This window comes from Myxine glutinosa, chromosome 4 (assembly GCF_964187855.1).
Source record: "Myxine glutinosa chromosome 4, kmMyxGlut1.1, whole genome shotgun sequence".
In the NCBI taxonomy this organism is placed as follows: Eukaryota; Metazoa; Chordata; class Myxini; order Myxiniformes; family Myxinidae; genus Myxine; species Myxine glutinosa.
The window spans coordinates 209,372,755-209,384,293 of NC_136264.1; the positions used below are offsets into that span (position 1 = coordinate 209,372,755).

Here is an 11,539-nt window from a genome sequence, read left to right on the forward strand (position 1 = left end):
TTAGCTCTTACATGAGCCTCGATTCTGTTTTTCAAAAATAGATATAATAATAATGAAAAGCAAGCGATAGAACTCTTGGTGGATTTACCCCAAATCACCTTCTCTCTGCCCCCTTGCCCACTCCATCCCGGCTCCCTGCCCTTGTACCCCCCATCAGGATGCTGAAGCACGCTACAAGCGAGTGTGCATGTCGCGCTCTGACCTGCGCACGCCTGACTTCAGCATCGTGGGAAGCCTGCCGCAAGACTTCAAACTCACCAACTATGACTGCTATGGGCAGCCCGTGAGGAGCGCGAAGCGACCCAACGGTCACGTTCACTGTGGCGGATCGAGGCAGCCCACCGGACGACACCGGCCGGCCAAAGTGGTCATTCCCCCAGCCGCGAAACACGTCGACCATTACTCGCGAGCTCTTTTCCCACTCTGCTTCTTCCTCTTCAACATCGTCTACTGGTCCGTTTACTTATGGGAGTGAGAAGCGGGTTGTAGCTTCTTAACGGCGGCCGCCTCCGTCGGCACCTTTTGCCTTTAAATTGAACGGGAGTCCTTTCAAATGCAATGAGGAAAAAAAGAACCACCTTTGGAGGCCATTTTTCCCCACAGAGCAGGGGTTGGCCTTTTTAGGGCACCCTGGTCCCCTTTTTGAAGCAATGTTTTACAGCCCAATACACTTCCTGCCACCAACCCTGTTAGTCACTTTTTGCGACACACAGGGAATTACCAGTGAACTGGTACTCAATTTGCCGACCTCGGAAGGATTACAGGCTGAGTCAACCCACCTGGTGTTAACTCAGCGATCGACCGGGATTTGAACCCAGGATCCTAGGATTCCAAGCCAGCACCCTAACCGCAAAGGCCAACAAACCCAGGATCCTAGGATCCCAAGCCAGCACCCTAACCGCTAAGCCAACAAACCCAGGATCCTAGGATCCCAAGCCGGCACCCTAAGCGCTAAGCCAACAAACCCAGGATCCTCGGATCCCAAGCCGGCACCCAAACCGCTAAGCCAACAAACCCAGGATCCTCGGATCCTAAGCCGGCACCATAACCGCTAAGCCAACAAACCCAGGATCCTCAGATGCCAAGCCAGCACCCTAACCGCTAAGCCAACAAACCCAGGATCCTAGGATCACAAGCCGGCACCCTAACCGCTAAGCCAACAAACCCAGGATCCTAGGATCCCAAGCCGGCACCCTAACTGCTAAGCCAACAAACCCAGGATCCTCAGATCCCAAGCCGGCACCCTAACCGCTAAGCCAACAAACCCAGGATCCTAGGATCCCAAGACGGCACCCTAACCGCTAAGCCAACAAACCCAGGATCCTCAGATCCCAAGCCGGCACCCTAACCGCTAAGCCAACAAACCCAGGATCCTTGGATCCCAAGCCAGGACCCTAACCGCTAAGCCAACCAACCCAGGATCCTAGGATCCCAAGCCTGCACCCTAACCGCTAAGCCAACAAACCCAGGATCCTCGGATCCCAAGCCGGCACCGTAACCGCTAAGCCAACAAACCCAGGATCCTGGAATCCCAAGGCAGCACCCTAACCGCTAAGCCAACAAACCCAGGATCCTGGGATCCCAAGCCAGCACACTAACCGCTAAGCCAACACCAGCAATGAGGGCTGGAATTAAATGATTATCGATCCCAGGAACATGAGTCGAGCACACGCAAAAACACCGCAATAGTTTCACAAGCATCACCGTTGACGCCAACGCAGCGTTTCGTCCATTGTAGTGTCGTGTGACTCGATCTTTGATGTCACAGCGGTGAGACCAATTTGCTAACACCCAATAAGGAAAAAAAGCCAAATGTACTAAACATGCCTAGAATAATAATTACAAAGCACACTCTTATAGGACACAGCAGGGCAGATTTTAATATTTTGGAACGTTTCTTACAATTCCCGAGTGACTTTGTATCGTCGCCACCTCAGATGCGCTTACATGGGCGATCACGTGACCAGCGCAGCGTGCATGCGCGGTCTTTGCATGATGAAGCCGGATCATCGATGTATACATGTTTGTATACGTCGTGAGGTTTTACGCGGGTTTGCCAATGATGATACCCTGCGTGTATTTCCAATGTTAATACAGTATTTCACATCTGTGCACACGCTGTGGCCGATATTATTATTGTCATTATTTTAACGGATATTTACAATGTAAACATGAAAATCCTGCAACGATCAGTATTTACTTGTAACGAGCCTTTTGGCTATTCTCATTTTCATTCTCGTTTACACTTTCTTCACTTAAACCGAGCATTCGATGGTGGCATTCTGTTCGGAACATTGAGCATTAGACTGTAGTTAATTTCTATGTATTTCTGCATAAAACTTTATAGATTGCTGTTTCTCCAACGCATCGCCAATGTTGGGCTCCATTGATTTGAATTGTGCATTCACTGCTCGTCACAAATGAAGGAAATTAACGGCCGTTGCAGAGGACATCGCTGCAATGAAGCAAAGGCACGCAACGGAGTGAGTGTAACAAAATGGCGTGGATGTCAAGAGAATCGGGAGAGGGGAAAGATAGAGTGGAGTGTGTGTGTGTGTGAGAGGTAGAGTGAGAGGTAGGTAGAGAGGTAGAGAGAGAGAGGTAGAGAGAGAGAGAGACAGACAGAGAGAGAGAGAGAGAGACAGAGAGAGAGAGAGAGACAGAGAGAGAGAGAGAGAGACTTGACTTTTGTGTGCTTTTATTATAAAAGTATCAAAACACACACGGAAAACACCACAACTTTTTACAAGAGAAAAAGGTTGTACAAGCAAAAAAGATGTATACATATATATATATATATATATATATATATATATATATATATATATATATATATATATATACATATATATATATATGTGGTCATTGAGCATAAGTAACATTTATAAAAACAAACAACACCTCATCTGTAAAAAAATCGTTGTTCACACTGCCGAAACTTATCCGGGCCGACACTATTCGTTTAAAGCAAAAGAGCACATTTTCATCTCTGCCACTCAATTTGATCTTCCTACTTTTATAAATTGCAAGTTTAGCAATTCCGCACAGAAAATTCAAGAAAGGGACCGCTGTCTTGCTCTTGGTGTTCCTTTCAATGCCATATACAAAAATTGGAACAGAAAAAACAAACTTAAATTTTATATAATAACTGTTGAAGGAAACAAAAAAGGGGTAGGCCTACCAATCTCCTACATTCCACAAAAGCATGGGTCACATTTTCAGCCTCTTCACAAAAAAGACAAACATTCTGTACAGAGGGATCAAACTTATTAAGTAAGTGTTTGGTGACCAGGGCCTGATGAACTAATTTCCAATTTAAGTCTCCAGTTCGAATTTAAGTTGGAGACCTATACATCTCTTTCCACACTGGAGATAGGAACGAACTAGCCGGAAAGATCTCCTCCCACCGATTTTTTAAATGTTTTGTGAAACCCGGTATAAGCACCTCTTGGCATATCCTATAAATAACTTTTTTCCCCATCACATGGAACACACTACAATCATCTGAATTTGAGAAGACACACTGTTGTTTTTTTGAGGTGATTTGGAGCTCGGGGAAATAGAGACGAGAGTCCACCACTTCATCTGCCCCAGTCCACCCGATATTTAATTCCCTGAAAGTTTTAATCACAACTCTCAAAACTTTGTCCACCATTCTCGATGACCGAACCCCCACTTTTGATGTGAGAGAGCCGGTGGATAACCATCCATTTAGGGAAGGCTTCATCAGGTCTCGCACTCTGTTTATTCCATTACTGGTGAAGCAATGCATAAATGACCTGGAGGTTGAAATTTCAGGGAATAAAGGATTCAGAACCAATGGCTCATGCATATATTTTTTGGCATCGGATGACACCTCTAATCGTTGTATTCCAAGGACTTGCCAGGCATTCAGAAGGCTTTGATGAAACTCGGGGAGCAGAGTCGTGTTGACATGCTGCAGGTCCATGAGGAAGAGCTCTCGGTCATACTTCAACCCATCTGCTTCCTGCAGCCAAGCATTTGTGAGAGGCCGCCACGGGACACACTCACCATACAATAAACGCTTTATCGTTGTTACGTGGTCCCCTCGGTGACTACCTGGTCTCGGTGACCCCCAGACCGTGAGAGGAACTTCGCCAGAAAGTGGTATTATATATGCGCTTTCGCAACACAATCCCTATGAATTCCACCCAAGAGAAAACTGATTTTCAATGATATATTTCAATGGTAATGATACCATACAATTTCAATGATACAATCAAGGATATATTCCCCGAGCAATCCACCATCCACAATTCACACTCAACAATCAATCCCCTAGATGATTAAGATGGCCATCTTACATACGTGTGTCCCCTTTTGTACTCACGACCCCCTTTGGTCTCTGTCCCTCACAATGTCTCTGGGCCCCTCCTGACCAAGATGATGGTCGGCTTCGCCGCACTCGGGCGGTTGAACGAACCCCGGGTGGACGTTTTTCCACCGGGCGGGTATCGTACCGGGAACCCCGGCTGCAGCCCCCTCCTGGCCACGCGAAGCGGGTACTGTAAAGCAGGCAAAAGCCACACGCCGCTTGCCACGCGTGTTAGGCCCCAACGTGCGACCCGTACGCGTCTTTGTAGACGGTGCCGCGAACGGTGCCAGACGCTGGGTCGGTGCACGGCCCCACGGCAGCTTGACGTGTCCACCGGGTAGGTACCCGTCCCGGTAACTCCTCTCGCCAGACGGGCTTGGGAATGCCGCTTTTCCACACGGCTCAATATCGATCCCACCTCTCGTCGGAGAGGGGCGAGGAAGAAGAATCCTCGTCGCTTCTCTCGACCTCGTGTCTTTCTTCTTCCGTTTCCGGTCTCTTTTTCCAGAAGGGCTCCTGACCCTCCAACCACAACAACCCTTAATCGACTACACATTGATAAGCAAAGACCTGAATAGTAATTCACATACATTCCCATAAATATGTAACACTCCCCCCCTTCAAGAAAGAAAGTTTGAACCCAGCAAAAACTTTCTTTGCCGGCCAACTTGGATAAACAAACCAGATAACTCAACCCCCCCCACATTATCAGTTCCCCCCGGGCACAGTTATCACTTAAAAATAAAGCAACAAAATTTCACCACAACCCCCCCAGATTAACTCACTCTGGACAAAGCGTCCGCCACGACATTGTCCCGGCCCCGTACATGTTCAATTTCCAAGTTGAACCCCTGCAAAGCCAAACTCCATCTCATCAACCTCTGATTTTTATTTTTCATTCTTTGAATGAAGGTTAAGGGGTTGTGATCCGTAAAGACCTTTATGGGAAAGGACGTGATTCCTAAATACACCTCATAATGTTGAAGCCCTAGCAGGAGAGCCAGGGTCTCTTTCTCCACGGTGGCATAATTTGCCTGATGTTTATTGAACTTTTTGGAGTAGTAGCACACGGGGTGGTCCACCCCATCCTCATCTTCCTGTAACAAGACCGCTCCAGCCCCCACATCGCTTGCATCTACGGCCAACTTGAAAGGTGCTTGAAAGTCCGGAGCGGTAAGGACCGGAGAGCTCATTAGTATCGCTTTGACATGGGCAAAGGCCGCCTGACATTTGCCATCCCAAACGAATGGGGTCTCCTTTCTCAACAAACTCGTTAAAGGGGCTACCACATCCGAAAAATTCTTACAGAACCGCCGGTACCACCCCGCCATACCTAAGAATCTCATCAGCTCTTTCTTCCCCTTTGGGACTTGGAAGCGATCGATAGCTTCTACCTTGGCGGTCACTGGTTGTACCTGACCCTGCCCTACTACATGGCCGAGGAACACTACCTGTGCTCTTACAAACTCACTCTTGGCTAAGTTGATGGTCAGACCTGCCTCGGACATCGTCTGAAAAAATGCATGGATTTGCTTAATGTGGTCTTCCATGGTCATGGTGTGGATGATTACATCATCCAGATATGCCTCCACCCCCTCCAGGTCTGCAATGAGCCTATTAATCAGTCGTTGAAATGTAGCCGGCCCGTTCTTCAACCCAAAAGGGAGGACCTTGTACTGATATAACCCATTCGGAGTGACCAAAGCTGAGATTTCTTTGGCTCTATCGGTAAGAGGGATCTGCCAATACCCTTTCAGCAAGTCAAATTTGGTAACAAATTTAGCTGGGCCTATTCGATCAATACAGTCGTCAATCCTCGGGAGCGGATAGGAGTCGGTCTTGGTCACTGCATTCACCCGTTTTAAATCTGTACAACACCGGAAGCTGCCATCGGGTTTCGGAACCAACACACATGGGGAGCTCCATTCACTGTTGCTTGGTTCGATGATGTCATTGTCCAACATATATTGCATCTCCTTCCGAAGATACTCCATCTTCACCGGGTTCATCCGATAGGGGTGTTGTTTCACTGGAGTGGCCTCCCCCACCTCGATATCATGATATACTAAGTCCGTACGACCAGGTACATCGGTGAACAAATGTTTAAATTCGAACATTAGGCTGGACAGTTGTCCTTGCTGTTCCCTTGTTAAATGACCTAACTTCTCATCCAAATGACTCAACACTTCGGTGTTCGTCAATTTGGGGCAGGCCTGGTCATCCAAGTTATCAAACTTCACACCGGCGTTTCCGTCCATTTTCACCGGTACGACAGGTGAGACAGGAACTACGTCTTCCACCGGTTCCCTCTCATGATATTTCTTCAGTCGGTTGACATGACACAACTGTCGCTTTTTCCGTCGGTCGGGAGTGGTCACCACGTAGTCTGTCTCATTCACCCTCTCCTCCACTGCATAAGGACCGAAATATCTAGCCTGGAGGGGCTGACCTGGAACGGGCAGCAATACTAACACCCGGTCCTGAGGACTGAAATTCCTTATCTGCGAGGTCTTGTCATGTCTCTCCTTCATTTTCCCCTGGGCCATTCTCAAGTTCCGTCGTGCCACATCACACGCCTTTGCCAATCGGTGTTTCACTGTGGACACATACTCCACCATCGGTGTCCGGGACTCCTGTAGTAACCACTGTTCTTTCACCAATTTCAACGGTCCCCGCACTGCGTGTCCAAACACCAGTTCAAACGGACTGAATCCCAAGGAATCCTGCACGGACTCCCTCGCCGCAAACAACAATAGGGGTATCCCTTCATCCCAATCCTTGGCACATTCAAAACAATACGTTCGGATCATATTCTTTAAAGTCTGGTGAAACCTTTCCAGGGCCCCTTGGCTCTCGGGATGGTATGCGCTGGATCTTACTTGTTCCACCCCCAACAGGTGTACCACTTGCTGGAAAAGTGTGGACATGAAATTGGAACCCTGATCAGATTGGATGACCTTAGGTAGACCAACCAAAGTGAAAAATTTAATCAAGGCCTTTGCAATAACTGCCGCCGTTATTTTCCTCAGAGGCACTGCCTCGGGGAACCTGGTGGATGCGCACATGATGGTCAGTAAGTATTGATGTCCAGCTTTGGTTTTGGGTAAAGGGCCCACACAGTCCACAATGACTCGGCTGAATGGCTCTTCAAAAGCTGGAATTGGCTTTAACGGGGCGGGTGGGATTTTTTGATTCGGCTTTCCCACCAGCTGACAAGAATGGCAGGACTTGCAGAACTCCGCCACATCCCGTCGCAATCCCGGCCAGAAAAAATGTACCAATATCCTGTCACAGGTCTTGTTCACTCCCAGGTGCCCGGCCCAAGGGGTCTCATGTGCCAAACTCAATATCTCCTTCCGGTACAGCGGTGGCACCACAATCTGATAGTGAACTTTCCACTCATCGTCTGCGGGCACCTCCGGTGGCCTCCATTTCCTCATTAGGGTTTCCCCCTTCATGAAATACCCCACAGGTATCTTCGTAGCCTCTTCTTCCGTAACGGCTTTCTCAATTAACCTCTGGATCTCCGAGTCTTCGTGTTGCTCTTCCACTTGTCTCCTTCGGACCAGCGCGGTTTGCTCCACTTCGTTCCCCGCGGTCTCCGACGGACACTCCACGTCCCCTTTCGTTCCAGACACTACCATTTCTCGAAATTCCTGGGAATCCCTCCCCTGGTTATTTCCCTTTTCTGAGTTGTCTTCCCATACCTCTAAGGGTTCCAACTCCCCCTCTCTTTCTTCCTCCTTCTCTTCCGCGTGCTTTCTACCCATAGCCCGAGTCACTGCACAGGATGGAAAGATACCCGGAATCTCCATCTCTAACCGAGTGGTGTTATTTTTCTTACTGGGCTTGTCCACCATTATTGGATTACCCGAAACTCGCCCCCCGGCCAAATCATTCCCGATAATAAAAGAGATTCCCTCCACAGGAAGGGTGGCTTGTAAGCCTACGGTGACCGGCCCTGATACCAACTCAGAACTCAACTGGATGACATGAAGCGGAGCTTTAACATAGCCCCCGACCCCCTGTAAAAGCACACTAACCCCAGTTGCCGTCTTCTCCGACAATGGCAAAATGCCCTCCAGCATCAACGATTGGTGGGCTCCCGTGTCCCTCAATACCCTAACTGGCTTCTGGTTACTCGGGTCGCCATCCAGCGACACGAACCCCTCTGAAATGAAATGTTTGTAGCCCTCCTGAACAAGGTTCTCCCGGGACGCCGTACCTTTGACAGGGGAATCTTCCCCCAGCTCTGCTCTCCAAGAATGATTTCTCACACTTGCCAGTGCATTCGGAGTCGCACTAGACTGATTCCGTTCTGGGTTCTCCCTTTTCCGGATGTAACATTGGGACATCAAGTGTCCAGTTTTATGGCAAAAAGCACAAGTAGGCCCTGGGGAGAACCTCGGGGTCGGCCTTGAGCCCCCCGAAAAATAAGTTTGTCTTGGGCCCGTAGCCCTCTGATTTCTAACAGTTGGGGTATCATAGTTGTCCCCATAATCATCTCGAGGCCGCCGCCATGTAAGGTCGTTCTCCGCACCGGGTGTTCCATAACTCCCCTGCTGAAGTCTAGGCGAGGAGTTAGGTTTGTGGACCCCTATTCGGTGGGTTAAGGCATACTCATCTGCCATGGTGGCTGTGTCCCACAACTTTGGTACTTTCTTTTCCTGCAGGTACACTTTGATGTCCTCATGGACACACTGCTGAAATTCCTCCACCAGGATCAAGTCACGCAATGTTTCGAAGTCTTTCCCGACTCCTTTTGACTCACACCACCGATCAAACATGTTTTCTTTCACTCTGGCAAACTCCACATGGGTCTCACTCTCCCTCTTCCTGGCATTCCTGAATTTTTGCCTGTAAGCTTCCGGAACCAACTCATAGGCTTTGAGGATGTGCTTCTTCAGTACCTCATAATCTGCACATTGGTCCATTGGTAGCGCCAAATAAATCTCTTGAGCTTTTCCCACCAGCACACTTTGCACTAGTATGGTCCAGGCCTCCTCCGGCCAGTTTAATTGTCGAGCCACTTTCTCAAAGTGTGGAAAAAATTTCGCGACTTCCTTTTCACTGAACGGTGGAACCAGCCTCACATGTCTGCCCACATCCCAGGTTTTGTGGTTAGGTGTCGACCCCGTCAGCAAGGGTGGTGCCTCTCCCCGTTCTCTCATTAACTCCAGCTCCTTGAATTTAATTTCCTGCCGAAGCTCCATGTCACGTTCCTTTAATTCCCTTTCTGCTTTTCTCTCCTCTGCTTCGAGTTCCCTTGCAGCTCTCCTCTCCTCTGCTTGTTTCTCTTCTCTCCTCTCCTCTGCTTTCCTTTCTTCTTCTGCTCTTTCCTTTTCTGCTTTCCTTTCTTCTTCTGCTCTTTCCTTTTCTGCTTTCCTTTCTTCTTCTGCTCTTTCCTTTTCTGCTTTCCTTTCTTCTTCTGCTCTTTCCTTTTCTGCTTTCCTTTCTTCTTCTTTTAACCTTTCCTGGAGTTCTCGTTCCACTCTCCTTTCCTGTGCTTGTTTCTCTTCTCTCCTCTCTTCTGCTTTCCTTTCTTCTTCTTTGATCCGTTCCTGGCTCCGCAATTGCAACTCCAGTTTCCGGAGCTCAACGTCTTCTGGTTCTTCGGGTAGCCACTCCCAGGCTAACTCGTCCCATGTTCCTAATCCCACCATAGATTGTATCACCGTGGCCTGCAACTCTGCCTTCCTCAAATTAGTTCGGACCTCCAAGTTAAAATGTTTGGCCAATTTCAAGAGGTCCGACTTTAGTAACGCTCGGAACTGTGCCTCACTCGGGGTTACCGCAAAGTTCTGTGCCACAAACGCCATGGTGCCTATCGTTAACCCCTGTTAACCTTCACCCAATACTTTACCCCCAATTTCCCCAAAAATTTACCAATTAATACTTAATTAATAAATTTTAATTAATAAAAATATTATTTTATTATTTTATACAATTTTAAATCCCGGACGTAGACCCAATTGCGAATCCGCAAATCGTAATTTGGACGAGCCCCCAATTCTGCTACGTGGTCCCCTCGGTGACTACCTGGTCTCGGTGACCCCCGGACCGTGAGAGGAACTTCGCCAGAAAGTGGTATTATATATGCGCTTTCGCAACGCAATCCCTATGAATTCCACCCAAGAGAAAACTGATTTTCAATGATATATTTCAATGGTAATGATACCATACAATTTCAATGATACAATCAAGGATATATTCCCCGAGCAATCCACCATCCACAATTCACACTCAACAATCAATCCCCTAGATGATTAAGATGGCCATCTTACATACGTGTGTCCCCTTTTGTACTCACGACCCCCTTTGGTCTCTGTCCCTCACAATGTCTCTGGGCCCCTCCTGACCAAGATGATGGTCGGCTTCGCCGCACTCGGGCGGTTGAACGAACCCCGGGTGGACGTTTTTCCACCGGGCGGGTATCGTACCGGGACATATCGTAAATATGTCAAAATTCTCCGAGGGCTGCAGCCCCCTCCTGGCCACGCGAAGCGGGTACTGTAAAGCAGGCAAAAGCCACACGCCGCTTGCCACGCGTGTTAGGCCCCAACGTGCGACCCGTACGCGTCTTTGTAGACGGTGCCCCGAACGGTGCCAGACGCTGGGTCGGTGCACGGCCCCACGGCAGCTTGACGTGTCCACCGGGTAGGTACCCGTCCCGGTAACTCCTCTCGCCAGACGGGCTTGGGAACGCCGCTTTTCCACACGGCTCAATATCGATCCCACCTCTCGTCGGAGCGGGGCGAGGAAGAAGAATCCTCGTCGCTTCTCTCGACCTCGTGTCTTTCTTCTTCCGTTTCCGGTCTCTTTTTCCAGAAGGGCTCCTGACCCTCCAACCACAACAACCCTTAATCGACTACACATTGATAAGCAAAGACCTGAATAGTAATTCACATACATTCCCATAAATATGTAACAATCGTCAACATGCGGAAAGCCATTATCCGACTCGGGACATGTATCAAGCTTTGGCCACCTGCATTTTGGGGTCTGCACACCACGTCTCGTCCAAGCCAATGGTGGCCTCCCCAGAAAAACTGAGTTAGAACCCTCTGAATGCCTGTGATCAAGTATCTCGGAAGTTGTAGGGGGATAACTTTATGCCAAATAAATGGGACCACCAGGTTATTTATTATTGTCACCCTTGCCTTAAGCGATAGAAGGTGGTGCAACCGTTTCCATCCATCTAGT

General features: G+C 48.7%; 1 protein-coding gene across 1 annotated transcript in view; it reads left to right on the forward strand.

Moving 5' to 3' along the window:
- Nucleotides 1-475, forward strand: part of LOC137426023 (glycine receptor subunit beta) — a 253,604-nt gene extending 253,129 nt beyond the window's left edge. The window contains exon 11 of the mRNA XM_068114744.2: nt 158-475. Within this exon, the coding sequence (XP_067970845.2) occupies nt 158-475 (318 nt within the window). The remainder of the gene's footprint in view (nt 1-157) is intronic.
- Nucleotides 476-11,539: the final 11,064 nt, after the last annotated feature.